This window comes from Oratosquilla oratoria, chromosome 1, assembly GCF_046742065.1.
Source record: "Oratosquilla oratoria isolate Oo_2021 chromosome 1, ASM4674206v1, whole genome shotgun sequence".
NCBI classification, from domain to species: Eukaryota; Metazoa; Arthropoda; class Malacostraca; order Stomatopoda; family Squillidae; genus Oratosquilla; species Oratosquilla oratoria.
The window spans coordinates 133,933,917-133,953,886 of NC_134777.1; the positions used below are offsets into that span (position 1 = coordinate 133,933,917).

At 42.1% G+C, this 19,970-nt stretch overlaps 1 protein-coding gene across 8 annotated transcripts in view; it reads right to left on the reverse strand.

Annotated features, from left to right (window-relative positions):
• The window catches only part of Chi (LIM domain-binding protein 2 Chi), a 499,269-nt gene that overhangs the window by 192,975 nt on the left and 286,324 nt on the right, over positions 1-19,970 (reverse strand). For 5 of the 8 annotated variants that reach the window (XM_076188486.1, XM_076188430.1, XM_076188421.1 and 2 more), the window contains exons 3-4: positions 10,176-10,290; positions 1,497-1,669 (exon numbers count right to left, since the gene is read on the reverse strand). In XM_076188486.1, the coding sequence (XP_076044601.1) occupies positions 1,497-1,669; positions 10,176-10,290 (288 nt within the window). The remainder of the gene's footprint in view (positions 1-1,496; positions 1,670-10,175; positions 10,291-19,970) is intronic. The other 3 variants (XM_076188440.1, XM_076188478.1, XM_076188468.1) reach the window with 1 other exon arrangement.

Sequence of the window (19,970 nt, forward strand, 5' to 3'; positions counted from 1 at the left end):
GCACTGTAGGTCTTGCAGATATACAGGATAGGAGGAAAGCTTCTAGGAGCTGTCAAGAGTTTTTACGAGAGTAGTAGAGCATGCGTCAGGATTAGAAATGGAGAGAGTGAGTGGTTCGAGGTAAAGGTGGGACTATGTCAGGGATGTGTTATGTCGCTCTGGCGGTTCAACTTATACATGGATGGGGTGGTGCAAGAGGTAAATGCAAGGGTGGTGGGTCAGGGATTGGAGATGTTTAAAGAAAATGGAGAAAAGTGGGAGGTGAGCCAGCTGTTGTTTGCGGACGACACTGCGCTTGTAGCAGGATCAGAGGAGGGATTGAGGAAGTTGGTGACAGAGTTTGGGAGTGTGTGTGAAAGAAGAAAGTTGAAGATAAATGTGGGTAAAAGTAAGGTGATGAGATGTACAAGGGGTGAAAGTGGCAGCAGACTGGAAGTGAGCATTAAAGGAGAGTGACTGGAGGAAGTGGATAGTTTTAGATACTTGGGTGCAAATGTGGCAGAACGTAGATTGAGAGAAGCGAGTAAATGCCTTGGTGGATTGAAAAGTGTAATGAGGAATAGACATTTGGGAATGGATGCAAAGAGGAGATTGTATGTAGGATTGTGCCAAGAGCATTGTATGGGGCAGAAACATGGAACATAAGAGAGGAAGAGAGGAGTTTGAATGTGTTTGAGATGAGGTGTCTGAGAAGTACGATTGGGGTTACTAGGCTGGATAGAGTGAGAAATGAGGAGGTGAGGAGGAGAACAGGGGTGGAAAGGGAGTTGGGAGATAGGATGGATGAGAGAGTATTAGGGTGGTTTGGACACATGGAAAGAATGAGTGAAGAAAGACTAGTAAAAGAGGTATGGAAGGCAGATGTGGAGGGAGTGAACATAAGGGGGTGACCTAGGATGAGATGGATGGATGGGGTGAAAGGGGCTCTGGGGAAGAGGGGAATGTCTGTTGAGGAAGGATGGGAGAGGACAGAAGATAGGGGTGAATGGAGAATGGTTGTATATGGATGATGATGTGATGCATGAGGTAGGATGGGTGGGGGGATGGGGGGTGAGGTAGTATGTGTGAGAACAATTTGACGCAGCCCGAAGGGATTTCTCCCCATCTTCTCCTTTTCTGCATGAGGGGAAAGAAAGGGGGGTCACCGATTTAATGAAGCGGCCTTGTCTTGCAACACTGCTTCTGACCCAAGGCAGTGGACAAGATGCAGGGACGACCCGTCATCCAGGAGGTGCCAAGATGGGAGGGAGGGTGGAGGGTGGAGTGGAGTGTATTCGGGATGGAATGGGTGGGAGTGGTTATTGTGCCTTTTTCTTTTTGGCTACCTCCCTTGTAAGGGGGAAGAAGCCTGTGGTATATGTATGTATATATGATATGGAGAAAGAAAAAGCTTCCCCATACTGGAACATGCTATAAAAGAACCTAAGTGTAGTTATTTTCCTGTCAAATGCAATGAGGTAAATTACTTAAATACACATTCACATATGTAAACAAACCTTAGTATACATGGGTTTCCCATGATGCGTAACCATAGTACACTGGTCACAGTCTAGGGTAATCGAGGTATTGTGGAAGGACTCCTTTGGATGCTTCAAAGAATAGTACAGTTCTGTCACTCCACCTTCAAAGATGCTCCGGAAATACCGAGGAATCAGTGTTCGTCCTATAGCTGCCAAAAGAGAGGAAAAAATAAAATAAATAAATAAAATATTAATAATAATTAATTTCATCTAAAATATGAACATGAAATGTTTTCTTACAAGGATAGGAGAACTGACCAGTCTGGAAATTCATACAAAGTGATGTGCTGGGAGACTTGTGTAATTTAAAGCTAGGTGGACAGTTCATCAGGCTTTTGTTATTCTAGGTCTGACTTATTTTTCCTCCAACCAACAGCTGCTTCATTCACCTTAACATACACAGTAGTACCCTGCTCACTTTAATGATTGCCTTCATCTTTTTTTTTTTTTTTAATAAATAATGAACTCAATATCATCAGGGCATATGTCAATCAACAGTGATTGGGAGAAAAAAAAAAAAAAAAAAAAAAAAAAAAAAATCCAAGTTATTTTTACCATACATTATTTTTTGTAACATTTTTGAGCATTATCAACATAACAGCAATCTCCACCAGAGCCACACATCATAGCTCTATGTTTGACTTAAAATTTCTACTCATAAAGGAGTGATGATACTTTACTACAGCTGTCACTCTTTTATGTTGCTCCCTTGAATCTGTACTTTACCACTGCTATGACTACTTCTTGATCTCAAAGTTTGTGGGGAAAAGAATACTGCCACAATTTTCCCTTGCAGGTCATGAAAGGCAACTAAATGGGAAGGAGTGACAGGACCAGGGACCATTCATCCTATCTTTTTCTCCTACTTAAAAGTCAAGGAAGAAGAGTCTGGGAGGACTCCAATGAGAAACTTGCTATTTAATCTTTTACATGTGTGTGGTTGTAGTGCAGATGAGAATAAAAGAAAAGAAAGTAGCATTATGTTTGTGAGAATCAAAGTGAATGTGTAAGTGTTAAATGAAACCAAGCTGAAAGGGAGGGAATGAGTTTGGGAGTTGTAGGAAAGATGTCTGGAGAGTGATGAGTGGGCAGGGAAGGTAGTTGCTCTGCTGATAAGTAATGAGATGGAAATAATCAAGGTGGAGTGGAAAGAAGCGCCTTCAAGGATAATATAGGCTTTGGTGATACTAAGAAGTGAGATATGGGCTTTTGTAAAAGCATAAGGTCCTGGTAGTGAGAAAAATGAAAACAATGGGGAAGCTTTTTGAGATGATGTAGATGAATGTAGAGAGTTTTGGGAGGAGTATAAATGTTGTGGTGTCTGGGGATCTCGATGTAGATGAGCCAATACATAGAGTATTTGAGAAGTTCAGGGTGTTAGGCAACAACTACTGTATAGAGAAGTAACGAGAGATGTGTTCAGAGGGGGAGTTCATGGTACCAAACACATTGTTTCAGAGAGACAAGCACAAGAATATAAGGTTGGGTGCAGGGGTGGTTACTGAGAGGGCATTAATTGATTATATAATGGTATCAAAAGAGAGGACTGGAGGAGTTCTGGATGTAAATGTTTTCTGGTGGAAAGGAAATTGAGAACAGAGGAAAAGGGAGGGAGTTAGAGAATTGCTGACCATAAACCAAGTTAAATGATTGATTGATTGATTGATTAATTAGAGTGGGCAAAAGCCCGGCACAGGGTCATTAGACCATTCGTGCCACGGGATAAAATAGATAATGAGGTTAAAATATTGAATTCTAAAAATTAAAACTACAACATTACTGTCTGATTAATTATTAAAATAACCTACGAAATATACACGAAACCTAGACATTAAGCAGCGAATTACACAAGAAGTAAGACTACTAAAAAATAGGTACAACACAGTTAAAATGAAATATAACAAAACAAATTAACGTCTTTTAAAAATCCTACAAGGGGTTGTATCATGGGTGTAGCACCAAGCATCTTACGGAGGTCAGGAGGAAGGCCCCACTTCCACCGCCAAGGCTCCTAGTATCTGCACTCGAGCAGGAAATGACGGACGGAAAAGGGGGAGCCACACCTCACAAAAGAAGGGGGAATCCGGGGAAGAGTAAATAAAAATTCATGAGTTACCTTTGTATGTCCAATACATAAACGGTTTAAAAGTTTTGGATAAAAACGGTTGTGGTGGGAAAGGAGTGGCCAGCGATCTGCAGAACATTTTATGCTCCGTAGCTTTTGGTTCGTTCTAATATTGTCCCAGGTGGTGTCAAACTTTCTACGCACGCGGGAGGAGATGGTAGTGCGGATGTCGGAAAAGGGAGAGTCCCCGCGCGATGGTAAGGGACGGTCCGCCGCAGACTTGGCCACCCTGTCCGCCTTCTCATTGCCAATGACACCAACGTGTCCAGGGGACCAGCAGAATCGGATAGCTTTTTTCCCTGGCCGCTGTTCTTGTTAGCCACTCTTGGATCTCAGATATCACGGGGTGGGACGGAATAAAGTTAGTAAGTGCTAAAATTGATGATTGAGAGTCGCTATAAATGGTAAAATCATTAAAATCTGAATCAAAAATAAAATGCTTCAAAGCGAGTAAAATTGCGTAAAGTTCAGCCGTAAAAACAGATGAGGTGAAGGGTAATTTTGCTGTGAAAGTTTGAGATGATGTAACGGCTGCGCAGCCCACACCAGCGGGAGATTTTGACCCGTCAGTATAGACTGCGATGGAGTTGGCATGTAATTCTTTATGCTCCTCAAACGAGGCAGCAACGATGTAGGGCAGGTGCCCACTTTTTGACCGTTTCATGGGGCAGAACTCAGGAATGGGCCTGCACCAAGGCGGGGTATCAAAGTTTCTGGACTCAGACACCTTAAGGGGGCAGCCGCTTCCCTCCTCAAGTAGACGGAGCGCGCGTAGGTGCGGTGGGACTGAAGCTGATCTTTTGGTGTTGTACGTATCCCTGAGTCTAACGTTATAAACCACGTCAAAAGATGGTATCTTTCTGAACGATTTGCATACATACATATACCAAGGCTTTCTCCCCCTTACAAGGGAGGTAGCCAAAAAGGGAAAGGCATAAAAACACTCCCACCCATTTCACCCCTACATACACTCCACACCCCTCCCACCCTCCCTCTGAACGATTTGCACTTGAAGTAAAAGGAGAGTAAAAGTTGCTCCCTTCAGTTAGAGAGCGGCAAAACTCCAGAGAGGACATAGAGGGATTCGACAGGAGAGGTACGGTAGGCACCAGTACACAGTCGCAAAGCCTGGTGGTGTACTGTATCGAGGGAGCGGAGGGACGTCGCACTTGCCGAGGAATAGATCTGGCATGCGTAATCCAGCCATGATCTTATGAGGGCGTGGTATAATCTGAGGAGTGAAGGCTGGTCCGCTCCACAGTCACGTCCAGAAACCGCCTTTAAGATGTTGAGGGCAGAGAGGGAAGATCGTCTAAGACTGAGGATGTGGCTGTTCCACGTAAGGTGCTGGTCAAAAATGACCCCAAGAAACTTAGTCGACTGTTCATAGGGTATTGGAATGCCTCCCATGATAATATATGGAGGAACATTCTGGCGCAGTCGTTGTTGAGGCCTGCAAAAGTGCATCGCCACCGTCTTTGATGAGGAGAATCTGCGAGAGGCCCAGGAAGTAGCAGCATTTACACCGCGCTAAGTGCGTGTTATTGCTGTAAGGTTTATGGAGGAGAAGTACAAAAGTAAGTCATCAGCAAAGAGTGAGCACTGGAGTGAAGTGTCTGCCTCAGCAACCGCCTGGATTATCCCATTAATGCTGACCGAGAACAAGGTGGGGCTGATGACGCTGCCTTGGGGGACACCTTGCTCCTGGGGCTTGGGCGACGAATATGCTCCGCCGATCTTCACCCTCAGAGTTCTATCTGATATGAAAGCTCGAAGGAAGGAAAACATCCTACCCCTCACTCCCATCTCGAGGAGGCTCATCAAGATACCCCCTCTCCAAGTCTTGTCGTAAGCCTTCTCTAGATCAAAGAAGACGGCGATGGTATTCATGTTGCACACTAGGGCGTCCTGCACATGTGTCAAAAAACGGAGCAGAGGATCTAAGGTGGAGCGGTGTCGGCGAAAGCCTAACTGGTATGGGGTGAAGGTGGTCTCTACTCTCCAGGTGGTGGGTAAGTCGAAGGTTGACCATCCTCTCAAACACCTTGCATAACACACTTGTCAGGGCGATCGGCCGGTAACTAGAAGGGATCTGGTGATCCTTGCCTGGCTTGGCTATGGGGACGATCGTAGACAATCGCCAAAATGATGGTAAGAGACTAGAGTACCAAATCCTGTTATATATCGTCAGAAGGGTTGTGAGAGCCTCCGAAGGAAGGTGGTTAATCATGTCGACACTAATCGTGTCATCGCCTGGGCTAGTATTCGGCGTCTGGTCGATGGTGTGCTTGAGTTTGCGGAGGGAGATGGGCAGATTGTAAGCTTCAGTGTCTGTGGGAGCGTGGTCATCAAAATTCGTCATGTGATCCGGTAGCTGGAGTTCTCGATGTAGGGCAGTAGAGCTGGAAACACGGGAGAAGTGTGTGGTGAGTTCCTCGGCCACCTCGCACGGGTCTGAGACAACGGTGTCATTTATAAGGAGGGACGGCTCAGGAGATGGTATGTACCTACCGGAAAGCTTCTTCACTCGTTTTAATTGTCGATACGTAGTTCTGCCATGACTTGTGCTTCGCCTCCTTCATATACTTTCGTTTGATCGCAACTGCTTTCTGGTACACCATTTTATTGGTCTCCGTCGGAAGGCGACGGAAACGCCGGTAGCAGGAATGAGCGGCGTCACGAAGCTTCCGGCAGGTGGTGTCCCACCAAGGAACAGGCAGCCTGCCAATCGGCGGGCGGCTAACAGGTATAGAACCGCTGGTGGCATTGAGAACAATTGAGACAAATTGGTTATATGCTTAAATCGGGTCGTCCATGTGCAAGTCACTTAGTTCGGAGCACAGCTCCCCAAAGAGTGACCAATTTGCCGCTTTCAACTTCCACCTTTGGGGCTGGGAGATGGGGGGAGGAGAAACTACTACCGGGTAGTGGGTGCTGCCATGTAAATCCACACACACCCTCCAGAAGTCCACGAGAACTGCTGAAGTGCAGATCCCAAGATCCAGGACAGAAGTAGTGTCGAGGAAGATGTTATGATAAGTCGGGTTTTCATCGTTCATGAGGGAGACCTCATTCTCCTCTAAAAGTTTTTCAATGGCACAGCCCTTCTCGTTATGGGAAGAGCTATGCCATAAAGGACTTTGTGCGTTCAGATCACCAAGAATAATAAATGGGGGTGGGAGTGCATTGACAAGTTCTTGAATGTCGGAAGCACAAACGCTAGAGCTTGGCGGCAGGTATAGGGAGCAGATCGTGTAGCTCTTACTAAGGATGGCCCGTACAGCGGCCGCCTGGAGAGTTGTGCGCAAAGGGATGGTAGTGTGTTGAACGCTTGCGTGGACGACTATCGCAGCACCACCCCTGCTTGGAGAACCAGCTGCAGGAACGGTACCGTAGAACCTGTAGTTCATACCTAGATTATAGTGACTGGAGGGAAGCATAGTTTCTTGAAGACAGACAACTCCGGGGTTGTGTTCACGGAGGAGGCACTTCAACTCCTCCCCGTTCGCACGGAGACCTCGGATGTTCCATTGAAGGAGTGTCGTAGGAGGTGAGAATTTGAGGGATTAATTAGAGTGCCGCCCCCCGATGTGGGACGGCTTAAGTTGGCCATCATGGAGTTTACGAGATTTGTGTCCCATAGGAGTTTTTTGAGGTAAGATCTTGGCTCTCTGGTCTCTTTCTTTCGGTCTTTGTTCTGGAGATTTAGAAGACGGATCGGGATTAGAAGGCAGTTGTTTCTTCGACGGATCTGGCGTGGTTTTGGTAGGGTGAGGCTGTGTAAACTTTTTATTGGATCTGGGGGACACTAAAGGAGGAGGTTGAAGGGAGGTGTTGGAGGGTGCGGTCTTGGACGGGCGGTCGCTCGAGTCACCATCGGGCAGGGGTCGTTTCTGGGGAAGCTTCTTGCCGGAAAGGGCAGGGGGATGTTTAGGTAACAGCGGGAGTGATGGAAGGTCCAAAAGCGAAGTTGTGGAGTTGCTTGGGCTCTTCATCACAACGTCTTCGGTACCAGGAATCTCCCCATCCTGCACAGACGACGGGGTGGAGATGGATATCCTCTGGGGGAAGTCACTCATTGATGAAGAGTTGGTGCTAGATTGCGCCATTGGGGGCTGGGAGCTCGATTGCCCCGAAGAGGGGGACTTTTTTTCAAAGAATGGTGTGGGCGATCTATAGACCTTAGTAGGAGACTTTGATGACTTGCTGGGTTTAGAGTTGTTCCGGGGCGATTGTGACTAACTGGTTTCAGGGCGCTTCTTCGGTGATCTATCAGAAGACATCACGGGTGGAGAAGAAGGATTAACTGGATCCAGAGTGCCAAGATCGGATGTATTTGTCAGATGTGGAGGGGGAGAAACAAGCATAAGATTACCGTCGGTGATGCGAGATATGATATGCTGGGAGGTCGACTGGCGTGAAAGATTGAGAGGGTTGCACGGGGACGGTCGCAGCGGATGATGTGGCATCCGGATGTGATGATGAGGGAAGGAGCGACGGGTTAGCCTTTACTGAAGTCTTCGTTGCCAACGCGTAAGACGCGGGGGGCTGACCCCCCCGTAGGATGGCTGCCGCACCGCGAAAGCTGGTTCGGTTATTGTACGCAGTTTCCGAGACCAGTCTCTGCCAGGAGTGTTCCTCACACTCCTTCAAGAATGTGCGGTGAGCGCCATTACAAGCAGCGCAGGTTGGCGCAAGATCGCAGCATTCACCCTCAGTGACGTGGGATGGTTTGGCACAGTTGCGGCAGAGGGTAGGAGAACCACAGATCTTGGAGGAGCGACCGTAACACAGGCAGCGGGTGCACGTCCTTGGCGATTGAACGTAGGATCTAACCGTACAGCGGTGGAGTCCAATCACGATCACATCTGGGGGATTCGGGTCGGAGAACTTTAATATTATTAGTGGCGTTGGGACAAACTTTTGTTCTTCTGGGCTGTACTTGGACACTACATGGGTATCCAAAACATTCTGGGGGCACATGTTAAGGAGGGTAGTGGTTGGAAGGCTACTAAGGGAAGAGTTAAAAATCTTACCCTTTGAGCCATTATAGTCATCATATGGAGAAATCTTGAGGATTCCGCTGCCATAAAAATCTCCGGACGTACCCTGGAGCATAAATCCCTGGTGGGGTCTTACCTTCACTAGGTAGGTGTTGCGACCAAAGCGCGTGAAGGTTTCTGGAGTGAGTGGAGGGTTGGCGATCATTTTGTTGATCATATTAAATATTAGGACATCGTTACTGCCCTCCTCGACAGTCACCAGGTTATACACGGGGGCTAAAGCATAAGGATGGGGACGTTCAGGGAGCTCGGGGGTAAGGTATGTATCATTAGGGACGAAGTCATCGTCTTGTTCTTCAATATTTGATATTTTTAGGATAGAACATTTTAAGATCGAATCCGCGATTTTATTACCATTGAGGGCAACGCTGGCTGCAATGCATTCTGATGGAGCTAAGAAACGCACATAAAAGTTGTTATAATTTGACTTAACACGAAGAGAGATACGTTCGACAGTACCAAAAGGGGTAACTAGCTTCATGAGCTCGAAAAAGTTTAGGCGCCTTGGGGCATATTCGATGCCAAGGAGTCTTTTATTTGGGGTAGACGATGCTGTCTTACCAGCTGCGTCAGCTGGAGCTGGATTTAGGGGGCCAGCCACCCCACTAAAAGGGGATTTTTTCATGATTGGCTGCCAAGGCCAGGTTGTAAGTGAGGATAGGGAGGACAGCACCAGGCAGAGCCTCACGCCTGGGCTAGGACTTGGATTGAAATCCTACTGCACCTGCTTACCGTGCTGCAATGCAGGCGCCCTTCGAGGTGGCATGATACCCTGCCACCAACGAACCTATTGGCAGGGACGCATTACCGTAGGATGGGTGTAGTGCCGCTACTGAGAGGGGCGGCTGAAGATTAGGTTGGAGGGAGGGGACAGCAAGCGGAAGAGAAGAGAAGAGTGGAAAAGGAAGTCTAAGAGGAAGCCCTGTGTGGGGAAACAAGAGCCCCGCTCGGGGATCGGCATTAGTCGCCTCTTATGACACGCAGCCGACATGGCGGGGGCTATATTCTATGCTATACCCCCTAGCCCCAGGGGGTACCAAGTTAAATGAGATAAATAAAGATAAATACCAGAAGCTAAAAAAGTGTGGGAGGTGGAGAAGTATAAGGGGGAAACAGGAGAAGAATGGGTATGATTCAAGTGACAAGGGCACAAATATGGTATGTGGGATGAGGAGGATAGAAGGGAATAGAAGATGAGGCAGTGAATGGCAGGATATGGTGAAAAGCAGTAGTGGAAGAGGAAATATATGCTCATGAAGATTGGTTGCAAAGTTGAACTATGGAAGCATATCAGTAATACAGAGAGAAGAGAGAGAAATAAAGTGCAAGGTGAGGAAGACAAACAAAAGGGATGTAAAGTTTGACAGGAGTTTGAAAAGAAAAAATAATTGAAAGAAAATGGGAATTGTGTTTAAACTATAAGCAAAGAATAAAACCCGATAATAAAACTTTGGTGGCTGCACTTACTATATCTCTTTGGTCCATCCTCAAGGCAGAAGGTGAGAGTAAGCGTTGCATCATCTTCAAAGAACTCGGTAGCAAAAGCATCCCACCACAGATTGTCGGAGTCCTGCAAGGAAACCTGCTTTCAATGCTAGGCATGAAGGATCTTCCAACTACTGCTTTCCACCATGAATCACAATAATGCCTTTGGCTTTCACATGAATAACTTTTCTGTGGATTATCAGAGTATGAGAATTACTATAACAATCATAATAATTTTATCTGTATCCTAATCTCATCATAAATTTAGTACAGACTGTAACAATTCTGCATAAAAAAATAAATATACAGTAATGTCAAAATACTGATCCTAAATTGATTCAGTTAAAGATGAAATTCAATACTGAAATACCATAAAAGACAGAGACAGAGATACTGACACCATTTGCCCCAGGCCTTGCTCAAGACCCATGGCTCCCAGGTAATTAACAACAGCCACCAGACTGGCCCTAAGGTCATGCAAAGAAAAAATTTGTGTTGCTTTCTGGGAACAGATAGTGTGTAGTGTAAAATGAGATGTTCAGTAGTAATGGAAAACTTGATTCTTTTTAGTGACAAGTTTTTATGAGTGATTCTCTGAAGAATATCAGGTACTTGAGTCACTTGATTCACTGAGTCAGTAACTTGCATGGGTGCATGCTGCAGTGGGCTGGGTAGTTGTGCCAGTGGAACTTAAGAAGTGTAAGCCTTGATTACACGAGTTATTCTGAACTGTGACATCAAATATTAGAGATTCTAGGTTAGGTAATAATAATAAAGAAAAAATTGCTACTGACATTACTATTAATTTGCAGTATTTAGAATACTCAGAATGTTAGGAGTTATCCAATGATATAGATAAGAACTGCATTTGTGAGACCAGTATATAACTCCAATTTTTTCTCATAATCCCTCTCCAACCTGTGAGTGCTGAGTGGTGAGCTGAGTCTTGTCTGGGGCCCATCAAATCGGCCTATAGCGGCCTGAGTCAGTGAACCAAACCCCACAGAATTTGCCCATCATGTCCTGAGTCAGTAGAGTTGTACTGCAAGTCACTCCGACTCACTCATGGTACTCACTAACTAAATCCATAACTAAAGTCTCAAGATTGGAACCAATAGTTTCTCATGAGCTGCTGGTCAATGAACAGTCCTGTAGTATGAGTGGTGGGTGGTGTGTACTCATACCACTGTTCATACAAACACTAAGTGGTACGGGATATGACCATTATACATAATTTACATACCACTCTGTATCACTGACACACATACAATGCAAGGCTGTAAACAAACACCAAGGGAACGAGTTATTGGAAATGATGACTTGCTCCGCCTAATTTAGTGAAAGGAGTTGTTCGATTTGAACAAGTGACTCATGAGTCTTACAGCACTTATGTTCAGTGTCCTCTATAAGATAGTTGCATCTGGAGCAGTTTGATTCTGTGGCCTGGCCTATTCTGTGCTGATACTATTTCAGTCATGGATGGTGGCCTGACTGTAAACATGCTAGTATTGTTTGTGCTTCTCTTGGGAGGGACTTTTCTGTGGGGCTGATGTAAGGGTGGGAGAGAGAGGGAGATGTTGCTGGAGTAGTGAATTTGTTGGTCTGTCTTCATGAGCTTGTTTTGTGATGAATAAATTCCATGAACTGATTGTGTATTCACTAAGTAATGGAAGACCGCTTCTATACTAAAAATATGCAAATGTGGTCCCAACTTATAAAAGAGCAAATAACTGAGGAGCCTCTATCTATAGGCCAGTGTCTCTGACCAGCATGATGGCCAAATTGAGAGAGAATTGTGAAAAATGGACAAAATATTTCAGTGAGATGGAGCAGATAACCAATCTAGTTTCGGGAAAAGGTGAGCCAATGCATCAAACCAGTTAAGTTTTCATTCAAGTGCAGATCATGTGCTCCAAGAGGTAAGTGGTTGGGTGGACTGTGTGCACTTGGACCTGGAGAGAATTTTCAATTGAGTTCCTTACACAGAAATTAATGTGGAAATTGGAATACACTGGACTCAAAAGGAGCCTCCTTGAGTGGATGAAGAATTCCATAAAAGATATGAGAACAATCATGAATGATTAGATGTTCAGCTGGCAAGAAATGACTTGTGAGGTCCTAATGAGTTTATGTCTGGCAACTGCCTAATTCTATATCTTTTCTACCTTCTATGTGGGGATCAATTTTCTCACATGGACTAAAGGATGACATGACCCAAAGGGATCTTCTCATCTGATTCTTATAATACTTTGGCCCCTACTTTGGAAAAGCTGTGCCTTGTTGCCTGCCAGGGTGGCATGGCAGGGTACAGGGATGACCCTTCATCCAGGAGATGTTAAGATGGGAGGAGTGTTAAATAGGTTTCTGTGTATAAGTGTGCCTTGAACTGGCTACTCCTTATATTTGGGGAGAACACCTTTGCTATATATATATATATATATATATATATATTTTATGGTTTAACGTCACACATTCTCCTGTATCGGGAGGCTAGGACGGTGCCCCTCATAAAGGGCTTTGTAGCGTGGAATTTAATGAACCATGCACTTGGTTCAACTTTGACAGAGGCAGGATTCGAACCGCCCTCACCTTGACCTTCGCCGCAAGTAACAACGCCCTAACCCTAGTTTTACCTAGTTGTATTATACAGGAAGGGAGCTATGCTCGTGGTGACCCATCTTTGTATCTTTCAGCATCAAGTTTATTCTTAAAATCGTGAATAGTATTTGCACACACCGTTTTTTTCATCTAAGTTATTCCATATATCCAGCATTCTGTGTGGGAAGCTATTCTTTTTCCTATCTCTTCTATAGTTGTCCGTTTTGAGTTTCTTTTCATGACCTCTTGTTTTTCCATTGTCATTTTTTAGTTAATCTTTTCTGTCAAAGATTTCCATTCCTCTCATGATTCTATATATAGTCAGTAGATCACCTCTTTCTCTTCTTTGCTCTAGTGTTGGTAGTTCTAGTTTCGATAATCTTTGTTTGTATGTTAATATGGAAAGAGCTGGTGCCAACTTTGTTGTTGCTCTCTGTATTCTTTCTAGTTTCCTTATATTCTTTTTAGTACTGGGTGTCCATAGTGTCGCTGCATATTCCAGTTTTGGTCTTATCAATATGACTAAAAAATTTTTTTGTCATTTCTTCATCTAAGTATTCAAATGCCACTTTCATTGACCTTAGCAGGTTGTATGTTTCACCTACTATTTTGTTTATATGTCTGTCCGGTGTCATGTCATTGCTGATTATCACTCCAAGGTCCCTTTCCGAGTGCAAGTGGATACGCGAGGCTGCTATATCGGCGTCTTGATTATATTTATTGTAGTTGCCACTGCGTAATGACATACTCTCTAAACTGTCTTCATCATATTTTCTATGGTTATCAAAATTCACGGGTGAAAGAGAGAACGATCAATATAAGCGGTGACTATTTTTTATGATGTGAGTATTATGACGCAACATCGTACGTCTGGCAGCTAATGCTGCCAGTGAGATTTTGGCCCGGAGTGAAGTGGTTAACCTCTTCACTCCGGTTCAAAATCTCGCGGGCAGCATTAGCTGTCAGACGTACGATGTGTCGTAATAATACTCGCATCATAAAATATAGTCACCGCTTATATCAATCGTTCTCTCTTTCACCCGTGAATTTTGATAACCATAGAAAATGTGATGACAGTTTAGAGAGTATGTCATTACGCAGGGGCAACTACAATAAATATAATCAAGACGCCGATTCTATGACTATTAGGGGCAGTATTTGAGCTATTTATTGGTTTCTGAGTATCTAAAGATGTTTTCATCACTTCAGAATCCATTCTAATTGTAAGTTTCTGGGCTACAGAATTATCTGTCAATGAAGTCTTAGTATTTTTACCAAAGTCCTTTTTCAAGACGGAGTCATCAACTGGGGGTTTTACTTTTGCTGAGTCAATAGCGTCAACATAGGATTGGCAATATTAGGAGAGGGATCGGGGGGTTTAGGAGGAGGATCAGGTAGTGGTGGAGGTTTAGAATATTCAGTTTGAGCAGCCGCCATGATCGTGTATATTTATGAGGCCACACCATATATTAGGAAAGAAAGATAAATGCATAGAAGATACTGCAGTTGCCTGATGCCTCAAGCAATAAAAGAAAAGTCTCTGCAGAGTCGGGAAGTTCCAGAAACGACTATTTACACATGCAGGGCCTTGGAGGTGAGTTTGAGACTTTGTCAACCCGGGGTTTGTCCTCTTTTGTTTTGTCCCATTTAGGATGGGTCTGGCGTAGTCACTCTGCATGTGTACTGGATAGGGAGAAAGGAAGTCGGCAGCCTAGTACCTACCTCACAAACATGCACTCCCCAGTCGGTGGGCTTTCGGCCCTCGCAGGGAGTAGTGACCTCGCGGTATACATCCCCACTTGACTGGGTTCAGACATGTAACTTGGGAGGCACCAAGATACCAGAACCTTCCTTAACAAGTATTAGAGAAAGATGGTGAAAAAGGAGAGTAGGGTAGCAAATATGAAGGGTAGGGATAGGGGAATTAACAAAGGAAAAGGGTGAGGGACCCCCTATCTATTCACTCCCCCCCCCCCCCAAAAAAAAAAAAAAAAAAAAACTCAGTTTTCATCTGGTAGCTTAGGGCTGACCTCTCCAGTATGGTTGCACCTGGCTGGCACAGCTCAGCCCGTCCTTGCTACATGGAAGCCCCACCACTACATCAAAGTACTGGGCCTCAGGGGGGTATTCCAATCTTGGTCTTGTCAAAGTGGCTCGACAAAGAAACTGAAAAAAGTATTGCTAAAAAGAGACAGGCTTATAAGAAATATAAGTGCTTGGGTGCATCTAATGACTATGAAAGTTATGTATCAATACAGAGAGATTTAAAAAAGACAATAAGAAAAAGAAAACGACAATACGAAATGAACATCGCTGAGAAATCCAAAGAGAATCCCAAAGAATTCTACAGTTACATTAGGGATAAAAAGGTTGTTAGGAATCACATTGGTCCACTATTATCTGTTGACGGTCAACTTGAATATTCAAATGAAGGAATGTGTAATATCTTAAACAATTATTTTAGCTCGGTATTCGTAAACGAAACACCTCAAGGTGAATTCCAAACTGAAACCTGTGAAAAGTCTAGGGTAAACTTACTCGGTGCGGTAAATATAACAAAAGAAAAAATTAAAAGGTGTATAGAGAAACTCAAAGTTAATAAAACACCAGGGCCTGATGGTTGGCATCCAAGAATCTTAAAGGAAATGAAAAATGAGATTGTTGTTCCATTAGAAATTATTTTCAAGAAATCCATCATATCCGGAGATGTCCCAAGAGAATGGAAGCTAGCTAACGTTACTCCCATATTCAGAAAAGGTGACAAAAAGAAACCAAATAACTATAGGCCTATAAGTTTGACTTCAATCGTAGGAAAAATAATGGAAACTATCATCAGAGATGCTATGGAACATCATTTAGAAAGTAACCATTTGATAAATGATAGCCAGCATGGTTTCAGACGGAAACGTTCTTGCGTGACTTACTCGAATTCTACAACACAGTTATCTCGAATTATGACAAAAGAAACAATATAGATTTAGTATATCTAGACTTTGCAAAAGCTTTTGATACCGTCCCACACGAAAGACTACTTACTAAATTAGCTTTGCATGGAATAAGTGGTAGCCTATTAGGTTGGACTAGTAATTGGTTGAAGGGTCGAAAACAGAGAGTTGTTTTAAATGGAAAAACTTCTGGATGGAAAAGTGTTGGAAGTGGAGTTCCTCAGGGTTCCGTTCTTGGGCCACTTCTATTCATAGTATATATAAATGATATAGACCATGGACTAAAATCTACTGTTTCCAAATTTGCTGATGATACAAAACTGTGCGGAGTGGCAAATGATCACTCAAACCAATTAGATATTCAAGAAGATTTAGATAAATTACAGCAATGGTCTGAGAAGTGGCTAATGAAATTTAACACAAGTAAATGCAAGGATATGCACATAGGTAAAAATAACAGTAAGTACGATTACAAGTTATTTGGAAATTCGTTAACAAAAGTGGATAGTGAAAAAGATCTCGGCGTAATTATCAGTAACGACCTCAAATCATCCAAGCAGTGTATTTCAGCCTCTGAGAAAGCAAATAAGATTCTAGGACTGATTGTGCGATCTTTTGATTTCAAAAGTCCATCACTCATTAACAAGCTATATAAATCGTTAGTTCGTCCACATTTGGAATATGCTGTTTCCGTATGGTCACCGAATCTCATTAAAGACATTGACAGATTGGAAAGAGTACAACGGCGAGCCACAAAATTGATTCCAAATATAAAAAATAAATCATACGAAAATCGACTAAAACATATGAATCTGTTTTCTCTAAAAAAGTGTAGACTCATAGGTGACTTGATACAGGTCTTTAAAATTCTAAAGGGAATTGACAACATCAAAAGTGACCAAATTTTTACATTGAATGAGAATCAGACAAGAAACAATGGTCTCAAACTGTCCAGAAATAGATTCAATTTGGAAGTAGGTAGAAACAACTTTGCCAACCGTGTAGTTAATGAATGGAATAAACTTCCTGCACAGGTAGTGCAATGTAGTTCAGTTCGAAGCTTTAAGAATCATTTAGATAAATACCTAAGTAAGATGCTGTAATGATTATAATTTATCTTATATTATTTGTTTTTGTTTTGTTATCATTTGTCTGTCTGATTTTTATTTATTATTAGTTATATGTCAATTTATTATTATTTACTATTTACCTCTTTGTTTATTATTTAACTATACCTATGCATTTATTTATTTTATTTGTTATTTACATTATCATAGTTTTTATTTATTATTTTATCATTAATATGATTTTTTTTTTCGCATCTGACCTAGATATGGATCAAAAGGTCTCCTGTCGGCATGCTCCGCCTTTGTAATCCTAATCAGTATTTTCTTCACCATTTCTTCATCCAGGTATGTAAATGCCACTTTGATTGTTCTTATTAAATTATAAGTTTCTCCAAAAATCTTGTTTATATGTTCCTCAGGTGACATATTATTCATAATAGTGACTCCCAGGTCCTTCTCATTTTCTCCTTGATTTAATTCATTCTCCCAATTTTTATGATCCTACTATTCTTTTTTTGCTTCTTCCAAATTCCATTATGCTACACTTCTTAGTATTGAACTCCATCTTCCACTTCCTGCTCTATTCCCATACTTTACTGAGATCACTCTGCAGTGACTCACAATCTTCTTCAGTGTTCACTTTTTTCAACAGTTTTGTATCATCCGCAAAGAAGCTCATATAACTTTCAATTCCTTCATCCATATCATTAATATATATAGCAAACATTATTGGGGCCAGAACTGTTCCTTGTGGAACACCACGAATCACTTCATCCAAATTATGTTTGTCTCATATCACTACTCTCATTTTTTTTTCTTGCAAAAAGTCTTCCATCCATTTAAGCAGTTTGCCCTGTATTCCTTCTTCAGTTTCTAATTTCTTAAGCAACTTCTTATATGGCACCTTGTCAAAAGCTTTTTTCAGGTCTAGAAATACACAATCAGCCCATCCATCTCTTTCTTGTATTATATATATTAGCCTTGAATAGAAACACATTAAGTTTGTGACGCATGATCGTCCTTGTCTAAATCCAAATTGCCTTGGATTTAGTACGTTGTTTTTTTCTAAATGCCTTACCCATCTACTTTTGATAATTCTTTCCCAAATTTTTGCTATTGTGCTTGTTAGAGACTGGTCTATAATTTGTAGGGTCTTTGTTTCCCCCTTTATATATAGGTGCTATATTTGCTCTTCTCCAATCTTTTGGAACTTTTCCTTCTTTCAATGAACTGTTTATTAGGCTATGTATTTTGTCTGTCAGTTCATTCCTGCATTCTCTCAAAATCCAGTTTGCTATTTCATCTGGTCCATGTGATTTTCTGACATCAAGATTACTCAGTGTTTCATTATTTCATTCCTTGTTATTTGTTATTTCTATTTCTTTCATAGGGGGACTTTCTACTCCCATTCGATATCACTAGGTTGTATGTTCTCCCTTGTAAACATTGATTTAAAATTATTGTTCATGATTTCTGCCATTTCTATTTCCTCTGTGTATTCAACTCCTCCTTGTTGTAGTTTCTCTAAATCTTGTTTGTTTTTCACTTTGTTATTTACAAATCTGTAAAATAGTTTTGGTTGGTCATTACATAATTCTATGACATCTTTTTCGTATTTTCTTTTTTCTTCTCTGCACACTTGTATATATTCATTTCTATAACTAGTATATATTTCCCATTTTTCAGGTCTTGTCTTTTTTCCATTTTGTCCAAGCTTTATCTCTTTTGTCTTTTAACTCCCTACAACTTTTGTTGTACCAGCACATTACATATTCTTTTTCTTGTTTTTGTCTTGGGACATACTTTTCCACTCCTTTATAAATTCTTGTCAAAATATTCCATTTCTCTTCCACTGTTGTTTCCTCTTTGTATATTCTTTCCCAGTCTTCTTTTTGAAAGAATTCTATTATTTTATAAAAATTTGTTTTTTCATACATCAATCTTCCTTTTCCATATTGTTCATTTCTTTTTATGATTGATTGATTTATGGAATTTTTGACTCGAAGGCCAAGCGCCGGAGCCGGTAGGCCATTCAGTGCATATTTATCTTTTAGATAAAAATTCAAGTAAAACAGTTAAAACAATAAACATTCACAAACACACATCAACAACATACACTCACAAGCATTCATATACACAATCTTAAATTTCATAAAATAAATTTATGTCTTTTAAAAACTTTAAAACATTCTTCACACGAGCTTCCTCCCCTAAAATTTCTTTAAAAGATAAATCTGTTAAAAAATTTGCCCTGCGCTTATTAGAGAATGCAGGGCACTGAATTAAAATGTGTTTTATTGTCAAAACTACTTGGCAAGTGGGACATTGGGGGGCCAGCCTTTCTGCTCCACTTGCCATTAAAAATTTATGAGTAATGTAGGAATGGCCAATTCTCAGTCTTGTCAAGACAATGCTTGACCTTCTGTCCAAAGGAGGACACTTCCAAGGGTTCACTAAGGGGTGAATCTCTTTTAATTTATAACTACCGTCCAGCCTTGTCCATTGCTCTTGCCACTTCTCCATTGTATAACAATGGATCATTTGTTTCAAGTCCGTATGTGGGACTTTTCGGTCTGTTATATGGCTGAGCCTAGTGGCGGCTTTGGCTGCAGCATCGGCCTTTTCATTTCCAGTGACACCCACATGGGACGGCACCCAGCAAAAGTTTACTTTTATCTTCTTTCTGTTGTTGATGAGAATCAACCAGTCCTGTATTTCTTGGATTAAAAAATGATGAGGCAACAAATTATTTACAGAGGATAGAATGCTCATGGAATCCGTAAAAACAACAACGTTCCTACCACACGGAACAGAATTAAAAACAAATTTGAGGGCGTTGCTGACTGCCAGCAGTTCAGCAGTAAAAACAGAGCTAAAATCAGGCAACTTTCTCTTTAAAACTGTGCTATCAGATACAACAGCACAACCAACACCATCTTGGGATTTTGATCCATCTGTATAAATAAAAATTGCATCAGTATGTACTGATAAATGTTCTAAAAATTTGCTTTTTAGCTCTACAGCAGTTCTATTTTTCTTCTTTTTAAGAGGACATATTACAGTGGGGCATCGGTTCCAAGGAGGGAATTTGGGAGGCGTGATCTCAGCAATTGTGTTAGGAACAAGTCCTACCTTCTCTGTCCCAACTTCACATCTCACTTCTAAAG